The sequence below is a fragment of the Ixodes scapularis genome, unplaced genomic scaffold (assembly GCF_016920785.2).
Source record: "Ixodes scapularis isolate PalLabHiFi unplaced genomic scaffold, ASM1692078v2 PGA_scaffold7__128_contigs__length_106722199, whole genome shotgun sequence".
Classification (NCBI taxonomy): Eukaryota; Metazoa; Arthropoda; class Arachnida; order Ixodida; family Ixodidae; genus Ixodes; species Ixodes scapularis.
The window spans coordinates 104,718,913-104,739,508 of NW_024609882.1; the positions used below are offsets into that span (position 1 = coordinate 104,718,913).

General features: G+C 43.5%; 1 protein-coding gene across 1 annotated transcript; it reads left to right on the plus strand.

Annotated features, from left to right (window-relative positions):
• Window positions 1-3,519: 3,519 nt before the first annotated feature.
• Window positions 3,520-17,040, plus strand: LOC121833204. Its single transcript, XM_042286329.1, has 3 exons — window positions 3,520-4,154; window positions 15,362-15,737; window positions 16,683-17,040. The coding sequence occupies exons 1-3, from the start codon at window positions 3,520-3,522 to the stop codon at window positions 16,989-16,991; spliced, it is 1,320 nt and encodes a 439-aa protein (XP_042142263.1). The 3' UTR covers window positions 16,992-17,040.
• Window positions 17,041-20,596: the final 3,556 nt, after the last annotated feature.

The window sequence follows — 20,596 nt, forward strand, 5'->3', positions numbered from 1 at the left end:
TGAAGACGCATGTAAAATAGCTCTTGAAAAGGAACTCGCATTGAGGCGAACCAGCGAGCAGCGTACAGCAGAAGCGAAACCGACAGAAGTTCACCCTATCAGCGGCAGCACATGCGGGAAAACGCACGCTTCACGATCAAAGAACGAAGAAAAGAAAAACAAGCGGGAAACTCAGGCGTCACGATTGAAGAATGAAGGCGCATCAAAGGCGAAACGCGGTTGTTATCGCTGTGTGAAAGGACACGCGCTAGACCGATGCTCAAGGAGGTTATAAGTACTAGGGCAAGAAACGTTGCAATATTGGTAAAGCCAGGTCATAAAAAAGTTTAAACGATGTTGTGGCCAACGTGACTGTAGACCTCTCGCAATTGGTGCGCGTGACATGTTACTAGTGAGATGGATGGTTGATTCTAGAAGGATTCCCTGCAAGCTCGCGCGAGCTCCGTCCGGTAGGTTTTATCAGATCGAAGGCTACACGAGGGCTAGCTACGGTCACGTGCTGTGGTCACGTTGACCTCATAAGTGAGGAGGGTAAGGAGGAAAATGAGAAAGAGGCGAGGCGTCAAGGGAGCACGGCTTGTGGAGGCTACGCGGCTGACCTCATGCCCTCTCCTACCCTTTTATACTCCGTGACTGCCTGGAGCGGAGCTGGTTGGTGTGACATGATTCTGAAGGTTTCCAGCTGAACGTAGAATGTATCGAAATACCCAATGCCGGGCGTGCGCAAAGACAGGACATTTGGAAGCAATGTTCCAAGAATAGAAATGGCGTCCGATAATCCATGTAATTGTCGATACGTCAGACAACGACTCCGAAGCATCGCAAGTTTATCACTTCGTGCTCTGTGCAGCAAGCGACAAACTTGGGTACAAGGTTTCCGTAAACATTGAATTGAAGCCGATCTCTATGCTGCTGGACACGGGCGCAGCAGTTACACTGATTCCTGAAAGCGTCTACAAGCCGAACTTCGCGGAAGTCGCATGCCAACCAACGAAGGTTTCCTGTAGAATATACACTGGAGAAATCTTGAAGGTAAAAGAAAAGACCGCTGCCAACGTAGAGCATAGTGGACGCAGCGCGACGCTTCCCCTTTTCCTGGTAGAAGGTAACCAAAGAACTCTACCCGCACTACTAGGTCGCAACCGGTTAGACGAGTTGAAACTTGATTCAAACGCCGTCTGTGCAGTAACAGAGGAAGACAAAGTCAAGTCTCTAAAGGGGAAGTTTTGAGAAGTCTTCCGTAGCATACCTAGAGGTATGTCCAACTACGATACAAGGGCCGTCCTTAAAGCGAGCAGCACACCAGTGTACTGCAAGGCGAGGCATACAACATTCGCAACCAAAGAGGCCGTTGCGGCAGAACTACGCCGGTTAGAAAACGACGTCATCGTGAAACGAGTGACCCGCAGTGACTGGACAATCCATGTTGTAGTCGTTGCAAAGCGCGGCGGAGGAATAAGGCTCGACGGAGACTATAAAATAATCATAAACCAAGTACCAAAGACTAACTGCTACCCGCTACCGCTGGCGGAAGACCTCTACTCCATGCTTGCTGGTGGCAATGTGTCTTGCGTCTTGGTCTTGTCCCCCCTTTCCAGCAGGTGCCACTCAATGAAGAAGCCAAGACCCTGCTCACGATTAACACCCATTTGGGACTCTGAATATCGGAGTCCGTTTGGAATCGCCAGTGCGCCCGCAATCTTCCAGGCACTGCTGGACAAGGTTCAGGAAGGCATCTCTAACGTAGGATGTTACGTAGTTGATGTTATCGTCATGGGCAGTAGCAAGCAAGACTGCCACAACTCAGTCACAAACATTTTGTGACGGCTAAGAGACTATAACATCACGCCCAAGAAAAAAAAAATGTGAATTCTTTCGCGACTCGGTTGTTTACTTGAGTCATAAACTTTCGGCCGAAGGCATCTACCCGACATAAACAAAAATCAAGACAATCCGAGAAGTACCCGAGCCAACAAACATTACAGAACTGAGAGCTTATATCTAAGACTTTTGACCTTCTACGCCAAGATCTTAAGAAATTTTGCGACGGCGGCCGAGCCCTTCGACTCACTGTTGAAGAAATAGCAAAAGTAGCGCTGGTCAAAACTGTGCACGAAGGCTTTCGAAGTCACGAAAGATATGATCATGAACAACGATATGCTCACATTCTTTGGCGAACCAAGCCCATTCGTCTCAGCTGTGATTCATCTGCATTCGGTCTGGGACCTGTGATTTTTCATGAAATGCCGGACGGAAATGAAGGGCGGATCGCGTTTCCCTCACGCACTCTCACAAGGAGTGAACGTGACAATGCGCAAGGAGAAAAGAAAGCGCTTGCTATTATTTTTGGCCTAAAAAGATTTCACACGTATTTGTATGGACGTAGCTTCAGTCTGTGCACTGATCATCACACTCTGGTTGACATTCTAGGACAGGATAAACCAGTTCCAACGCTAGCAGCCGCAAGAATCCGAAGATGGGCTGTAACACTGTCCGCATATCAGTACAAGCTCAAGTTCTGGAACGGCCACAGCTTGCAAGTTGTGGATGCGTTATCACGGCTGCCACTATAGGCGAAAGACAAGGATGTTGATCCAGAATGTCTAGCTGTTTTCGTCGCAATGCCGTTCACCGCCCAACAAGTAGCGAGGGAAACAAAGCGTGATTTGGTCTTCATGGCAGCTATCGACTACACGCTCTCGAGGTGGCCAGGAAAGTATCCCGAAGAAAGGGAAGCCTCCTTTGTGCGTAGGGACGAGCTGTCAGTGGAAGGAGGATGTTTGACTTGGGGATATCGGGTCGTCATTCCCAAAACCTTGCAAGCCTACGCGCTTGCTCTACTACACGAAGCCCACCCAGGTATGGCTCGGATGAAAATGTTAGCCCGGTCTTACGTTTGGTGGCCTCTTCTCGACTAGGAAGTGGAAGACACGGTACGTCTTTGTCGTATTTGCCAAAGCGTCCTCCAAGCGAAAACTCCCGGTCCATTGCAGCCGTAGCCCTATTCAACCAGAGTGTGGCAACGCGTTCACGCGGACAACGCAGTCAAAGACGGAGTTAAGCTGCTCGTGCTGGTCGACGCTTACTCCAAGTGGATCGATGTTTTCTGCACGAGTAAAACGACAAGCGCACAGACAGCCCAGAAATTAGACACACTCTTCGCAGCCTACGGCTATCCGGAGGAACTTGTAACTGACAACGGCCCACAGTTTACCTCGGACGAGTTTCAAGAGTTCCTGCAACGCCGCGGTATCAGGAATACGAGGACACCTCCCTACCACGCTGCATCGAACGGAGCCGCTGAAAGACTGGGGCGAACCACGAAGACAGCGCTGCTCAAGCGTTCTTTGCGACAACTTGGCAGGGGTGGAGCGCACAACCCAAGAGCGCCTTAACGATTTCTTGTTGTCGTACAGGTGCACACCAAACTCAGTGACGGCAAAGACTCCAGCGGAGCTCTTTCTAAAGCGACTGCCTTGCATGAAGTTGACTCTGCTCAAGTCATGCTTTGCAGGTGACATGGCATACCGTCAACAAAGGAGCGCCGACCAACTCAATCAGCAAAGAGAACCAGCGGAGTTCTTCTGCGTCAATGAAAAGGTTTACGTCAAAACAACGCGAGGAGAAGCCGAATCATGGCAGGAGGAAATCATAGAACAAGTCGCCAGCCCCGCTACGTACCTCGTAAGAGTAAAAGACAACGTGCGATTCACCCATTCTGACCACTTGCAGAAACGATGGTGTATTGCACCGAGACCACCTTTTACATCAGGTCAACACGTTACAGCGATCCCGGACAGCCGACCCGATGATCAACGCAACCCCTGGAAGCACAGCCAGCCAACAGAGGCCAGTTGTGCAGGTGAAGAGGTGCACGACCGTGCCCTATCATCAGCACAAGAACCTCAACTTCTTAACCAGGGATCACCGTACTCCGATAGCCAAGCCGAAGGCAAGAAGAAGTCATCACTAGCAACCTCATCTAATGGCGTTGCAGACTTCGTTGGTTTCAGACGGCTCCAGGCAACGCCGGAAAAGCGACGTCCACCGCCGCAAGGGTTCAAGGTGAAGCACCGGCACCGCGGCGAAGCAACCGCAACCGGCGACCTCCCGACAACTACCAACCAAGCCGATGATTACAGAGCGAAGGCCAAGTAGCCAAGATTGATTTACAAACCTTTGTTTTGCTAAGGAGGGAAGAGTGTCATGTATTAATAAACACGCTACCCTAACGTCAGCAACATGACGTCATCGCCATGATAGCAGCGACTATATAAGAGAGTATGCAACGAATAAACGTTTTTGTTCGATTCGCTCCAACATGAGTCTGGTGTCCTCATCTCGGCCTCGATAGAACAGGACTGCTGGTCAAAAACTTGTGAATTTGGAAATAAAAAAGGTGTGTAGTAATTTGTTTCCACCCAAGGACTTCAAACTCATTCTCTATCTTTTTCTATATCTGATTAGAAAACCTTCGAGATTCACAAAACGTTTTACATTTCCAGACTTTTCATTAAACGGGTGAAGAGAAAAAAGTCAACCGCGTCGAGGTCCAGTGAACAAGGGTGGGGGGGGGGGGGGGGGGGAGGTGCACTTCATGCCATTTTTGTTCAAAAATTTTTGCACTGTCAGGGTAGCGTGTGCTGGGTATTGTCGTGATAAAACCAGCACTCAAACTTTTCCTTGATATTGGGGCCTTTATGCTTCATTGAGTTGCGCGAGCGTCGCAAAGCTCCCAAGTAAAACACCTGATTAACAGTTTTACAAGGAGGAACAAACTCGGAGTGAACAATTTCCGAAGTTTCTTCTGTTTTCACCTTTTGAGGCAGTTGAGACTCGCCCTGAACTAGGTTGGCCGTCGATCAATAGTTCAACTGAATTTGAATCGAGAAAACCACTCACAGACCTGAAATTTCTTCATAGCATTTTTTTTTGTAAGCTGTCTGAAGCATATCAAAAGTTTGCGGAGCCATTTTCACTAAAGCAAAACAGTATTTTACGTCCACACGCTGTTCTTTCAAATCAAACATTGCAAAAACACGAGTGATAATTTTGAAGCGTCTGGAAAAAAAATCACAACGTGTCATTACCCTCATCAGCAGACGACGCCTGTCGGCAAAGTGTCTCGAAATGTGTGCAACTAACCACTCCTAGTGGTGGAAGCTGGGACTACGAATTGCGCGACGTTAATATACTAAAACCAATCACTTTTGCGTCGTCTCTCGTATACTCCTGCCAAACAAAAACTAAAAGGCCCTTCTTAGTGAATGTAGCTAAAAATCGACAAACCGCACCCAGCCGACTAAAACGCGCGGACATGAATTGCGAGCCAATTCTCTAGTGGCCAAAATCGCGTTGAAATAAATGTTATTCGAAGTTCTTACGTTGAAGAGGTGCAAAAAGGATTCATAGGAGCACTTTTTTATTCAAGCTCCATATCAAGAAACTTACTGTGGTGATTCTAACTAGAGACATTGCGGTCACCAAAATGTATTTATATCTTTTGATTTCAGGTCCGTCAGTACGCCGGTGAGTAACCCGAACTCTTTTACATCCTTCCTTTGAGCTCAAGATAGAACGACAATCAACCCTTTCATGTCCAGTTTACCGAGGAGCAACATTGCAAACTGTTTATTTCTTTCACTATCAAAATGTCGTTTTCAGACAGAAATGCCCGTTGTAGCTCTCAAGCAACTTTATGGTGTTTCACACAAAGAAACGTACATTGGGACGTGCGTCGGTCTTCCCAACCTAGAGAACGTTTTGTTTGGGTTGACAGTCATATGTATTTAAAGGCGCCACCAGTGTGGACACGATTATAAATATCACGTCCTGCATAGCTCGTTTATAAAAATTGATCTGAAACTGATACCGAGTTATAAGGACAATGGCGCATTACCATAAATAGTGATATTTCACGTGTGGCTAACTCCCACGTGGAATATGAACTGCTGTTACCCTGAAGCAACAATGGTAATTCGCGTCACTGCTTCTTCAAAAGATTTTGCTCGAGACTTAGCCATGTTGTTTTATTATGATATCCAGTGTGCATAATAACAACAATCACTATTTGTACTCTCGGAATAAATTGGGAAAACATTTGCGAATAACAGGCTGCTGGCGTGCTTACACATCATTGCGTAATTTTGTTTTTATTTCTCTGCTTAACATGTTTGTTTAAATCCTTTTTGAGCCGCCGCCTGTCGTGGCACTTGGTTAGGTAGGAGTTTATAAAAAAAACGTCGACGCTTTCTTGGCTTTTTACCGCCTGGATAAAGGGTGCGAAACAAAATCGAATGGTGTAATCTGAGCTAGTTGGTTACTCATTATGAAAAAAACCAGCTGAACTAAGGAAAAGGTAGAGATAGAAAGACACCCGACCAGCGATCGGGTGTCTTTCTTTCTATCTCTACCTTTTCCTTAGTTCAGCTGTTTTTTTTTCATAACAAAATCGAAGACTCACTAAAAGGGTTTCAGAGCTAATTTCTTTTTGTCTGACGGGAATACGTAGCGCAGAAAATGCAGCATGCATGCTTGCCTAGTTCCCAGCAAAAACTTCTTCAAAAACTTTGTATAATAAATAAAAAATATAAAAGCCAAACGTTGCCCATGCACAACATTCCACAATGGTACAACCAGTAAAATTAATTTATATTGTTCTTGAAAATTGTTTTTTCTTATATTCTTGAATCAAACCTGATATATGTATCTGTATTTTCATGAAGGCAGAGATTGGCACGAAAGGGTTAACAGAAAGTGAAGATCAAACAGATGTTAAGCACTTTATATTAAATATATTTTATTGCTTCCTGCAGGTCACAGAACTGAAGTTTCATATGCCAACTAAACCACATTGTTTGAAAAAAATTCTTATTACCTTACATTTAGTAGGTTAAGTTTCAGGTACCTGGCTGCCTTGTACTGCAGTCGTACATTTAATATTTTTACTGATTTCTTACCTTGGAGTGGTTAAGTATATATATATTCGTTATATCCTATTACATATTTTTAAATTCGCAAACAGTGAGAATATTTTAAATAGAAGAGGCTTTGTTTCTGGATAAACTACCGTTTTATTTTGCTAACAGAAAAAAAAAGAAGCGAAACACCACGGCCTTAAAGGTGCGCTAAATTCAATAGAGCAATAAAAGTGCATAATAGATGTGGATGACAGAGCTGTTCCTTGATATGCGCTTCAATTAGTGAGTCCTGAATGGTCGACAAAACATACGTCACGCACTTCCGGTTGAGTATGACTGAGCACGTTACGACTTCTTAAGACTGCTTACAACCCTTGCCAGTTTTGCGTATGCTTCCTAATTTTGAACGGATTCTTCCTCTACCCTTATCTTAAAACGATTGTGTCAATGTTGTAGGCTACCAATTCACATAAATAATGCGTAGACTGGACTGCGAAAATAGTTCAAAATTTCAGGTCTTGTGGAAGGCTGGAAGCGGTAAAGTGCTTTTCTGCACGCTAATGTCACCGCGTTTGAAGTCCGCGCAACGTATGGTTGCAAAAAGCAAGGTGTGGTAATGCAGCTCGTCACATTTAGACGCACATGTCTGATTTAGGCTTATGTTTCAATGAACATATTTCAAAATGTCTGAACCACAACTTTAATATGTCATCACGAATTTATTCAAATTGTTAAAATATATTTTGCATGACGAAGTACGAAGCGAAAAATTCATACCGACCCCTTATTCATCTTTGGACGGTGCCTGTATAATTATGTACCAAATAATGCCGGGAAGCAGAATATTTAATGGAAACTTGGCTTGAAAAGAGTGTATATTAATTTAGACTCTCTAATCATTGAATCACTAAACCATGTGTAATTTTTACTTTCTTTAAAAGCAGGGGAGCCAGATGGCTTTGATCTCGACAAAGCGGTCGAGAGTTTCGTGAAGCGCCATGCCAAGGATGTCCAAAGGGAAGTAGCCTGGTGGGACCTTTATCGGAATCATGACGAGGTCAAGGGATACAGTCACGAGCACCCACCGTAAGTCATTAAAAGATATTGCCGAATGCTTGCGTAGCCAATTTGCTTGGTCTTGTTTATTTGTTTCCACGCCAGGTTGTTTCTTGATTTACTTTTTTCTGCGGGATCAAACTATTGATTTTTTTAGTGCCGTAGTGCATGTCAGAATGCATCATGCTTTGCATGACTTTGTTGTTTCCACTGTGCCCAAAGGCCACATATACCAAAGACCCAAACCCAATTAATAAAATGCTTCGTATTAAATTAGATAAAATCATGACTTAGTTGTGTCGACCGTTTATCAGGTTATGAGTGGAATATGACCCTTCGTGTCTACCAAAAAGCTGAATAAAGTTAAAAATAAATGACTTTGTTTATAGCGCATCGAAAAATAATTAGATCCTTTTTTCTGACAAACTTGAGTCGACTTTTTAACCTCAATAAAACCGTTTGAATTACACGAAGTAGAACGCTTACTGTGGAACCAAGCCTTTCAGATGCGTATCCATTAAAATGGTTTGGTTCACTGCTACGTGCGACCCTCTTTTGCTTGGATGTTCGTGGACTCGACTCGTCCGGACTGGATTGGACTGGTCGGGATGAGGTTCTTCGCGCCGAGATTCCCGTCGTGTTCTTTGGTTCTATTCGTTCGCCCGTTGCGCCCTCTTTCCCTCTTGCGTATGCCCACCGCGCTCTTTCGCTCTCTTTGTTCGCTCGATTTTATTTTCAGTCAATGGCGGTGATGTGTGCACGGTGTTGCACGCCCGTTTCCACCGTAAAATGACGGCACGTTAAACGGATCTTGGGTCGGCCACGTGTGTGGCTTAATGTATCTGATGCCTCTAAACGCACACAAAATGAGGGACAAATGCTACCGCATTTCGTCGAGGCTCAGCGTAGCGACACTACCGATGCAGACATTTTCTGTGTGCTGTACGTAAATTGTAGAATAGTCTGAATTGAGACATTTTTGGCAGTGGTCAGAGGCTTTTTTTTTTAATACCGAAGTACAATGCTATAAAAATGTATCACTAAAACATCTCTACTTTGTATTGTAAAATATAAAAAAGAAACATCGAAAAATGGTCGGTGACAAAACAAAACATAAATTTCGATCAGCCGGTAAATTTCCTCCGAAATATTAAAGTGTACTTGCACCACGTAACCCAGTTAGCGGAAATGGGACAATGATGCAATTTTAAGGTTTACTCAGAAAGTGCGCCGAAGAACACAAAGATGTTCAGCTCCCTTCAAAGTAAAACGGAGGGCCGGAGCGGCGACCGAACTGCATCGCCGCGCTATCTATCAGCGCCTGGAACTGATAAGGTGTATCTGCACATGCAAACGTGCCTTCCACGGGGGCCTCTGTTTTCTTCTTCCAACCCACACGTTTTCGGTGGCTCGCGCGGCGCAATGTTCTTCCTAAAAACGCCACCTGATGGCACAAGGGGCGGTACTCAGCGCCAGCACTCGCCCCTCTCTCCCACTTTCCTCAGCGTTATCTCTCCGTGCGAGCCGAACACCTGGCGCTGTTTATTGAAGCAGCATTTGGCAGCTCGAGACGCCGATAATGCGAGAATCAAACAAGAAAGACGGAGGACACCGCGAACGGCAAGCGCGCATGCGCAAACCGGCACCTATCAGTTCGAGCCGGCGCTGCTAGAGAGCGCGGCGATGCAGTTCGGTTGCCGCTTCGGCCCTCCCTTTTACTTTGAGGGGACCTGTACTTCACAACATGATACCCCAGATAACAGCTTTTCACCATCCAATATAGGCTCGATGTAAGCGCCCTCCGTCAAGATAGCAGTTGAAGAGGGGAAAATGGGAATTGTGGCGAGGAGGATTTTCACCCTGGTTGAAAGCCAACTTGCGAAACTGCGCTTTTTCCCTTTCGGGTGCATCTGTCTGTGTCTAAGGTGTTCTACAGAAAATACAAGTAATAAAGAGATCATTTTATTAATCTCATAGAAATTTAACATAATTAGGAAGAATATAAAAAAAAACTGAAACCCGAGAAGTAAAGATTTGCATATTTTCAATATAGCTGGCTCAAATAATAATATCCCTACAACCAAGCAAGTTACGTACAAATACTTAGGTGTCATGTTGTCATCATCTGACTGTTCATGGAATGCCCACATAGAAGAAGTAGCCTTAAAAGCTGGCGGGCAATGAATTTTATCCAACGTAACTTAAAATGCTCACAACCTAACTTAAAGACAACTGCTTATTTAACACGTGTTAGACCCATTTTAGAGTGTGCATGTGCTGTCTGGGACCCAGGGCAAAAACCGTTGATTGATAAGCTGGATAAAATAGAAAACAGGGCGGCTAGGTTTGTTCTTGGACGATACGGGAGCAAAGAAAGCTGTACAGAAATAAAAAAAAAATGTTAAACTGGGAACCACTTTCCGTACGTCGGGAACAACTGCGACTAAAATTTTTATACTCAATAGTTAAAAAAAACAGAAATAAATAGCGAGACTTACTTAAAAGAACCCTATTATGTTTCTAGTCGTAATGATCATAGTCTTAAAATTAGAGAGTACCGCGCTGGGACATGCATGTTTGCTAACTCTTTTTTTGTACGAACAATTGCACAGTCGAATCGGATGTCTGAAGAGCAAGTGTGCTGTTTCAATGAAGACGTGTTCTTTTCATCCTGGTAAGCCCCCCCCCCCCCCCTTTTTATCTCAAATTGTGCAGATAAAAAGGGTATAACTTTTAATTTCCCTGAAAAAATATATATATATATGTTATGGCGCCGTCTCTAAAAACGCAGTGGCCATAAACCGCAAGTTTGTCGGAATTTTTGTTCTTGACTTACACATTTTAAAAGAGGCCGCGGCGGAAAGCAGTGTTTTTCTACATTGTTTATCTACATTGTAACAAAATATAAAAAATATAAAAATTTGGCTTTTTGAGAAAATTTATCTTAAAATCGGTACTTTTTGGTTTTAGCATAACATTAACGTAAACGTACCGCAAAGGAAATTTTACACAACTGAGTGATTTTATATTATATATAAAAAGCGTTTTTTGGGGGCTCTCCATAGACATAAAAAATATCGACGTAACCCAAGTAGGTCGCCAGTATTTAATTGTCAAAGTTCATCAACACTTAACCGAAAGGTGGTTTTGACGTTTTTACAGAAAAGAAGCAAAAGGCCTAAAATTTTTCCATGCCATTGGAGCCTTTTAACTGTACTCTCAGAGTGCTTGAAAAAATTATTATAATGTGGACCGAAAATCCACGGCGGGAGATCGAGCGAGGCATCCGACCCACGAAGGATATGAAAACAACTGCTTTCCGCCGCGGCCTCTTTTAAAATTCGTAAGTCGAGAACGAAAAATCTGACGAACTTGCGGTCTGTGGCGACTGCGTTTTTAGAGACGCGGCCATAAGATTTTTTTTTCAGCGAAATTAAAAATGCGGCTATATATATATATATATATATATATATATATATATATATATATATATATATATATATATGGGTGATTTCATCTCAAGCAAGCAAAAACGGCCGCATTTTTAATTTCGCTGAAAAAAAAATGTTATGGCCGCGTCTCTAAAAACGCAGTAGCAGCAGACCGCAAGTTCCTCGGATTTTTTGTTTTCGACTTCCGAGTTTTAAAAGAGGCCGCGGCGGTAAGCAGTGTTTTTCACATCCAGCGTGGGTCGGATGTTTCGCTCGATCTCCCGTCGTGGATTTTCAGTCCACATTATATTACCTTTTTGTGAACACTCTGTGGGCACAAGTAAAAGGCTCTTTACCGTGAAATAATTTTACGCGTTTTGTTTTTTTTTCTGAAAAAACGTCAAAGCCGCCCCCTCGGTTGATTGTTGACGAAATTTGACAATTAAATACTGGCGATCTACTTGGGTTACACCGATATGTTTTATGTCCACAGAGAGCCCAAAACACGCTATTTATATTTATTATAAAATGCCTCGGCTGTATAAAATATCCTTTACGGGACGTTTGCGTTAATATTATGCGAAAACCAAAATGTACCAATTTTGAAATCAATTTTCTAAAAAAAATATATATATATTTTTTTTAATATTTTTTTTTTTATTTTTTGTTAAAATGTAGATACAATAGTTGTCTGTTCAAAAAGCAAGTCGAGAAAGTTTTTTTTTTTTTTTTTTGTATGTTCTATATTTAAGCCCCAATATCGGAAAAAGACGTCTTTGTTTTGCCAGACCTTAGACATAGGGACCCGTGCGCTCCTAGGATTTGTGAAAAGTTTCCTTGAATTTTTATTTGCGTTTTCTAATGAATTATAAGCGCATTTTTTGGTGTTGAATAATTATTTATGTTTTGATAAGAGCGAGAAACCACGAGAAACATATCTAATCAAATCAGCATTCTTAGTAGGCCTTCAATATCGAAGAGGCACAGACGTTGTACTGTTTCGATTTATAAAACTTTCATTGTAAACTAGCATGACTAGCTATTAACTTTCATACTGCTAAGCCACAGAAAGTCACCACATCAATGATATATTACATACAATTCTTTCCGAAATGTGCACCGGACATTGCGCAGATCACCAGGAAATGGCCTTTCACGTCCGTAATACACAAAAGTGATGACACAAACAGTCCCAAACAGATGGCGAGATTGTCACGGAGAGGGGTAGGGAATAAAAATAAATAAATAAGAATAAAATTACCAAACCCCGATCTTAAAGAAAATTGTGTTAAAAAAATAAAAGATTTAAGTTCGAGCGGCGGCAAGGCGATAGGTCCACGCCTGGTGGAGAGTCAGACAAAGAAATCGACGACACGTAAAGGAAAAACAAGAACAAAAATTAATCAACACGGAAAAACTCAGGCCCACACAGCGAGAACAAAAACCAACTCCTCCGGACGTTCCCTAAACGGGACACCAAATGCGCTCGAACACGCTCTCTACAGCACCATCAGGCCGCTACGCCATGACGAAATAAACCCAACAACTAAACAATGCTAACAAAATATTAGTAAGAAAACACAAAAAAGGAAGTTTAGCAGAACTGCACCTGAGAAACAAAGTTCAGCGGGGCGAAGAAACACACAAGAAATACACAAAAAAAAGGTCTTAACTGACCTACGCCGAGTCCAGTCAAACGACACTGAAGCCTGGTAGGATGAAGGCGTCCAGATGATGCTCGATTCTATTCTTCACTCTGTTCCGCACAGCCACGACTGCTGTGCGGAACAGGGGCTGTGAAGCCACTCTTACGCAAAGTGAAGAATAGATTCGACCAGCGATGCGCGAGAAGGTAACCGAGACGAAACTTGCCTCGAGATTCGAATCGGGAGAGAACTTTCAAGGTAGTTATTGCGGTTACTCAAACTTTCTCTTTCCCCTTCCCTTTTTTAAATGAACACCTCAGCTGGCGCTAACTTTTCATCTCGGGAGAAGACCACTCTTCACAAACGGTTATAGCTGAAAAGGAGGCTGACTTCGACCCAACTAGTCTCCGGGGAGAATAAACACAAGCATATTTGCCAACACGCTCGTTTTAATGGTAGTCTCCGGGTTTTGCTGCTTCCAAAAAAGATAACCTTTCGGTGCTATCGGATCTCCGCGGAGAGAGATAGAGCACGGCCGTTTCAAGGATAGGGAGCTCGAAGCTTGAGCAAATACGCGGTATCGTTTCACGGTTGCACGAATGGCTGGTTTCAAAATTTCCCCACATCCCTAACAAAACCGGTCCATCTTTGTATGTGCGTCTGCGGGATTTTTGTCCCGCGCCGCCGGTTTAGCGCGCACGCGGCGTTGTTTTGGCCGGCAGAACGGTTGTTGACCGTCGATATTGTAAGGACATGGTGCCATCAACCTCACAGGCAACAGTTCTTTTGCTTTCCCTTGTGCAATACTCTGACTGACTGACTCCTCCTGAGTGGCCGTCACTGTTCGCCGCGTCAACGACACATTCGTACCATTTCACTCCTCGTGACACAGGGTGCGCTGCTCGCTTTACTGTCACGGGCCCTTCTATCTAACCCAACGAGCGCGAAAGGCCGTGGTCATCGGCTGGTTCCGAAAGGGCGGGACGTTCATATAGGCCAATGAAGGCCCCGAATCAATACCACGTCTGCCGATCTCTAAACATTAAAAATTTTCGACGCCTGCTGGGCTCTTTTCAACTTTTCCGATGTAGGTTGGCACCTATTTAAAATTTAAATGATAAATAAATAGAACAGGGCGGAACTACTGTATCTAATTTTTATGTGGGAACGTTGAAAAAAGGCAAAAATATTGCCATGTTTGTGACGACGCGCAATTCGCGCGGCCATTTCGAGCCGTAAAAACACGTTTTTGTACGATATTGATGCTCAATATAAAACATTCAAACAAGATAACACTTTCTTGACTTGATTTTCGAGTAGACAACTATCATATCTATATTTTAACACAAAATAAAAAAAAAAAATGAAAAATTGATTTTTTGACAAAATCGATTTCGAAATTGGTCCTTTTTGGTTTTAGTATAATATTAACGTAAACGTACCGGAAAGAAACTTTTATACGGCTGAGTGATTTTATAATATGTATAAAAAATGTGATTTGCGCTCTCCATAGACATAAAAAGTATCGACGTAACCCAAGTAGATCGAAAGTAATTAATTGTCAAAGTTCATCAACAATTGTTTGATATGTTTGCAGAAAAAAAGCGAAGCGCCTAAAATTACTTTATGGCATTAGAGGCTTTTAACTGTACTTACAGAGTGCTTGAAAAAAAGTTAATATAATGTCGACTAAAAATCCACGGCGGGAGATCGAGCGAAACATCCGACCCACGCCGGATGTGAAAAACATTGCGTTCTGCCGCGGCCTCTTTTAAAATTCGGAAGTCGAGAACAAAAGATCCGACGAACTTAAGGTTTGTGGCTACTGCGTTTTTAGAAATGACGCCAGAAAATTTTCTTCAGCGAAATTAAAAATTCGACCCTTTTTGCCTGCACGATTTGAGATGAAATCACCCAGATAAATATATATATATATATATATATATAACTGAGAAGAAAAAACCTTAGTGAAAACAGCAACAACGGACGATTTAATCTTCGACGTTCCGGCCGGAGTCCGGCCTTCGTCAGGAAGCAGGCCACGCCCACGCCTTCGGCCTCCCGCCACCATTCCCATTATATATATATATATATATATATATATATATATATATATATATATATATAGAAGAGGCAAAAATGGAAATATCCACCCCGAAAAGGTTGTTCAATTTCAAATCAAACCGCCCTCGTGATAATTGCAAAGCAGTAGGCATCCTTCTTTCCAAACACCTTGAACCCATGCCTCTTGTCGCGATACATGTTGCCAGTAAAACAAACAAATTAACAAGCTCGTTTCCATCAACAGGGTGACTGCGACCGCCGGACCTGTGCTGTACGGCGCAACGAAGAGCTCAGCAAAGCGACCAACCGTGGTATATAGTCAGTGGGTCCACAATGGGCAGGCCTCTTCGTACCAGACGACCACCGTTGAAAGAAAGACCGAGCACAAGAAGACAGCCACCTGGCACGTTGAAAATGGTTTCGGTTATTCCGGCTCCGTGACAGCCAGTGCCCATTCGTTTATTGTGAACATTGAAACCAAGCACCAAATAAGCTTAGACTTGAAAAAGGGATCTCGTGAAGAAGTCTCTGACACCGAGACATTCTCCGTAAATCAGGTCGTCAAAGTGCCTCCGATGAAGTCCGTCAAGATTGACTGGATCATCACAGATGCCGTGCAGGTACGTAACACCTGGATGAATTTTGTCGTTGAAATGGCCATCACAGGCATCGCGATTCGCTCGAGCAATGCAGTTTACATCGAAGTTATGGTGTGTTGGCCTAGGCAAGGTGCATCAGTGAGCCTAAGTGAACTGGAGGTCATTAGGACGAGGGTGATTGTATTTTGTTTGTGTTAGGTAATAGAACACTGAGATGCTGTGGCCGAACATACCGACTATAACTGCAAGGTCACGACGCATTCACTGCGCTTCATTAATTTAGCCGATCATAGAACATGTAAATAAATTACAAACACCTGTACCTTGTGCGCTTCGTGCTGTTCGTTCATACTCCGTTTCACACACATTAAGCCTGACCGGAGCCAATGCTAGAACCCGACTGGAGCCAATCGAGCAGTTCTAAAGTGCATGGTCATGGAGCTCGTTGCATTTGTTTGCAACGACTAATTCACTGTGAGTGAATGGCTAAATGATTATACGATTGATTGGCCCAATAGTGAATGTCATTGGACGTCAATTGTACATTTTTCTATGACTCGAGGCTTTATCGCCTTACTTACGCGGAACGCAAGTTCGTCTGCTTCTTTTGCAGGGGTTGTGATAACGTCAAAACGCCGATCTTTGATTGGTTCTGACTGAAGAATAGTGGGTAGACGTCGAGGCAGCTTGCTTCGAAGGCTACCCTCTATCCTTCAATCAGAGCCAATCCGAGCTCGGCGTCTTTCTGATGTCGCCGCAACTCCTGCGCAGGAAGCAGACGAACTGCTGCCTGCGTTATTGCACAATGCAACCATCGTTTTTTTTTTTTTTTATTTTGTGGAATAAATAGGAAAATACGTTGATCTGGCAATGCTTTCAAATTGTTGACCGTTTATGAGTCAATAAATTATTTCTTGCGATTAGTGAATTAAGTTTTTGTGTTGGTATTCTTTTTCTTTTACACAGGAAGTTCCTTGGACATCGACAGTGACCGTAACCGGACATTTCGCTATCAAGTTCACGGAGAAACTCGGAGGTTCTTTCGTGTGGTATTACAACCTCCCGTATCTCAAAGATCCCCGTATTAAGTTTACAGGAATGGAGACGCTCCTATACACTGCTAAAGGAACGTTTACTGCAGTCCAGGGACACGAGGCTCACCTTCGCGTCACAGAGCACGATTATCAGGCGTACGGAGGAAGATCTTCTGCAGTCAGGACATACATCATTCCTTTGAGCCTGACACCGCATACGCCTGCGGCGAAGACTCTGTGATACTTCAAATCTTTTTCATCGGAGAAAAATAAATAATCTTATTAGGGAGTCATTTCTTATATTGTAGTTTAAATGATGAGAGTGACCGCTTTCTGCTCATAGAGGGAAAAATAAGTATAAAATTAGTTTCATACACTTAAGTTTGATTTGATAAAAAAGAAGATACATCATGAGGCTAAAACCTTTTTCCGTCTTAATTTCTCACTTATTTAATCCTTCGGGGAAATCTCTTTGAAGCTATATGTCAAGAATCAGTGAGCAAATACTTAATAGAAGAAAACAATACGCGGATTGTGCTTTGTAATAAATATTTCACTTAAGAGGGCGCGGTACCTCTATTTATTCGTCCGTTTCAGCCACCAGGTAGCGCGCGGCTCGTAACGTGGTTGAACGCGCAACTTCTAGGTGGCGCCAGTATCAAAGTGTGAAAAGGCCCGCGTTATCCCCTGCTTGAAATAGATCCCCGAAATGTGCCGTGTTCTCCCGGCGGAGGAAGTTTCTCCCTCCCTCGCGCGCTCTTGGTATCTCTGTGGTCAGTCAGCTCAGTGTGCATTGCATCGGACGTCAGTGGTAATACGCGCGGTGGCCGAGTCCGGCCTCTGCGCTGTGTGATGCAGTGGGTGGCGCTCGTTTCTGTTCAAAGGCAGAGCCATTTCGGAGGTAGGAATAAAAATGTCGGTCCCCTTTTTTACGACGCTCGTTTCTATAGCTTGTTTAGTTTTTTTTTTTTTTTTTTATCTCAAGTGACCTACAGTACCGCCTCTTCCAAATCGTCCTTTGCGGCGAGCGATTGAGAGTCAGGTTATCATTTTATTTTGGTCAGCACTACACGTTCAATGAAGACCTCGAGCGGCGATGTAAATATGTATTGCTCCCCAAAGTATGTCCAAGGTACGCAATGACAATTGTAAATGGTATTGAAGGCGCGCGACCGTCGGTTGGTAAAATACATGCGTTCGATTCACTCATTCAGTTTAATCATTTTTGCCAACGTCTTTTATCTGTTTCGACAAATGACATGGTTGAGTCTATTGATAACCCTAGCTAGATTGGACGCATGGAGTGTCCGGTCTTTAAATAAATTTGCTTCGTTTATGTGAATGAATAACTGTTTTCTCTTTTCTGTGCTCGGTGCTACGCAAAAATCGCTTAGATGTTATGATAGCGTAGTGTGGCGGCGTTTTGCACGCTGACTCGCTATTGCATTCGCTGTGCACAATATGTGTTCAGATGGAATATGTCAAATCGTATTTCCGATTGATATGAGATTTACTTTGCTACAGTGTTAATTATATCTTCCTGATTTATACATGGTTCGTCCCTGATCTGAGCCTAAGTTCAAATTCGAAGGTGCTGACAGACTTAGCGTCGTAGCAGCCGTAAGGCGCAGAAAGAAATTAGTACCATGAAAGAAAACAAAAGGATACGAGGTGGCTCGCTGTTATAGAAGTAATGAGCGTGCAGAAAATGCCATCGTACGCTTTTTTTTCGAACTCTCCGCATCGCTGGGAAGCGCTCAAGGTAGCAGCAAAGACAGCGAGCTGGCGTGAAATTTCCATCGAGCGGAAGACGAGTGTCACTTTCATTTCATCATGCGCTTTCATTTTGATATGACTCAAAATGCGCGCGAAATAGTAACAGGTAGGGCAACAGAATTTAGATATTGGTTCTGGAACATCGCCAGACTCAGCCGTGATAGGGCCATCTCTCGCGAGTCAATACGTCAAAAGTATTGCGCGTCAAACTGTACGTGAAAGTTATCGATTTCAGCGAAACCTTGATTACGCAAAACTATTGTGCGTTAGAGATATGCATCATGTTAATCAGGTATGACTATACCCTATCTCACTAGTTGCGCGCAGTACTTGGAAGCCACGAGCGAGAAATAAATGACAGTTGATTTTGAAGGACAATCGCGACGTGATAAGATAAGACGAGAGTTTCCCCTTCTCTTCAAGTGCGTGGGTTACGCTCTCAATCCTGCACCGGTGGTAACACTGCAGGCTCCTAAAATCGTCTTCCCTGAAGAACACAGTAGCCTTTAGAATCGAGGGGTGCTACGCGAAAGCGAGCGACATGTCACGGGAACGAAGGCGAGGTGCTTCGGGCTTTGAAAACGCTCTTGATCGCAACAACAACTTTTTTTTTTTTTTTGTCAAGGCACAGTTTCTTTTTTTTTTCGTCTACCTTGATACCCCATCAGCGCAAAACTACCATAAACTAAAAAAAAAATAGTTGGCATAAACAACAACGCACCCACTGGGACCCGAGTCAAGGCAAGAACAACTAACTACTAAAAGGGGAAAAAATCATGTTCGCATACACAGACAGAACGCCTCCATTGAAAGAAATGAATCATGCGCTTATTCTGTCAGTCTCGTTGTGCGTCTGTCAAAAGCCATAAAGGAGAAAGACAATTAGCGCCTGCACCACTCCGCCCCCCCCCCCCCCCCCCCCCGCGCTTATGGTCAAGAGGTCCAACGAGTCAAAAGGTCCAACGAGTCAAGCGGTCCAATAGCCACGTGACAGCCGAGTCAAGAGGTCCAACGAGTCACAAGGTCCAATTCGAGTCAAGAGGTCCAACGAGTCAAAAGTTCCAATTTGTGTCAAGAGGTCCAACGAGTCAACAGGTTCAACGCGTCAAGAGGTCCATCCAGCCTTATTTTTAGCTTTTCTGTTTATAATGATAATGCTATTATTGACTGCTTGTGACGGTTACTGACTGTTTGACCTATTTGAATCATTTTGGAGAATACAAATACTACATAGCCACTGGAGGAAAGTAGACAGATACTATTTGCCACAACGTATATATATTTCAGTGTTAAATAAAGAATAGTGCCTGGCGACATATTTTGGACTTGTAGAACTTCGTTTCTGTGTTTCAGTCTCTCTTTTCTAGGACTTATGCCATTTCTACGGAAGTGTCCTCTCAAATTCCCGAGATATAAAATACAAATGTACCTCAGCATCTTGCGTTTGGCCTTCCTTTTCTTGTATCTCAGTATTTGTAAAAGCAAATACTTTCTTGGGTAAATTTGTCCAGTCCCGGTTTCTCGTATGTTCTATTAAAAATATGATGCACTACTATTTTATGCTTTAGTTTTTATTCATTGAGTTCACCGATTCACTAAAGAGGTAAATAACACAACATGGGAAGAAGCTCAACTATCACTCGACGGCGTCTTTAAACGAGCCCAAATTAAACCACTTGGCGTCCAATAGAGTGTTGCAAATGAATGCAAGCATTGTCTCCTTGAAACGTTATGACCGGTGCAAGCTATAGCGGATTAATTTGGGCCGTTGGCTTACTCAAAAGCAGGGAGCAGCCACAAATGCTTATGCTAGCGATATGTAACTCCTTTACTGCTCTTTATTTTTGAGAATGTTGTGAAATAAACCATGAAACTGAACCCTAGCAAAAATAACGGTTTGAAATTACTCCGGAAAGTGAAATCCGGACTAAAACCATACCGGAGTCACACCGGAAAGGCGGCTTCCGGTTCGCACAAACCGTGAATTTTCAAATCCGGTTCAGACTCAAATGGGAGGAATTCTGGAGAGGCAAATTCCGGTTCGCTCATACCGTGATTTTCCTAATCCGG

What these genes read in the sequence shown, in the direction of transcription:
- LOC121833204 (XM_042286329.1), top strand. Translation starts at nt 3,520, where the DNA reads ATGGCATACCGTCAACAAAGGAGCGCCGACCAACTCAATCAGCAAAGA. An exon ending in GATTACAGAGCGAAGGCCAA is followed by an intron (nt 4,155 to 15,361) that starts GTAGCCAAGATT and finishes TTCCATCAACAG; the next exon opens with GGTGACTGCGACCGCCGGAC. An exon ending in TCATCACAGATGCCGTGCAG is followed by an intron (nt 15,738 to 16,682) that starts GTACGTAACACC and finishes TCTTTTACACAG; the next exon opens with GAAGTTCCTTGGACATCGAC.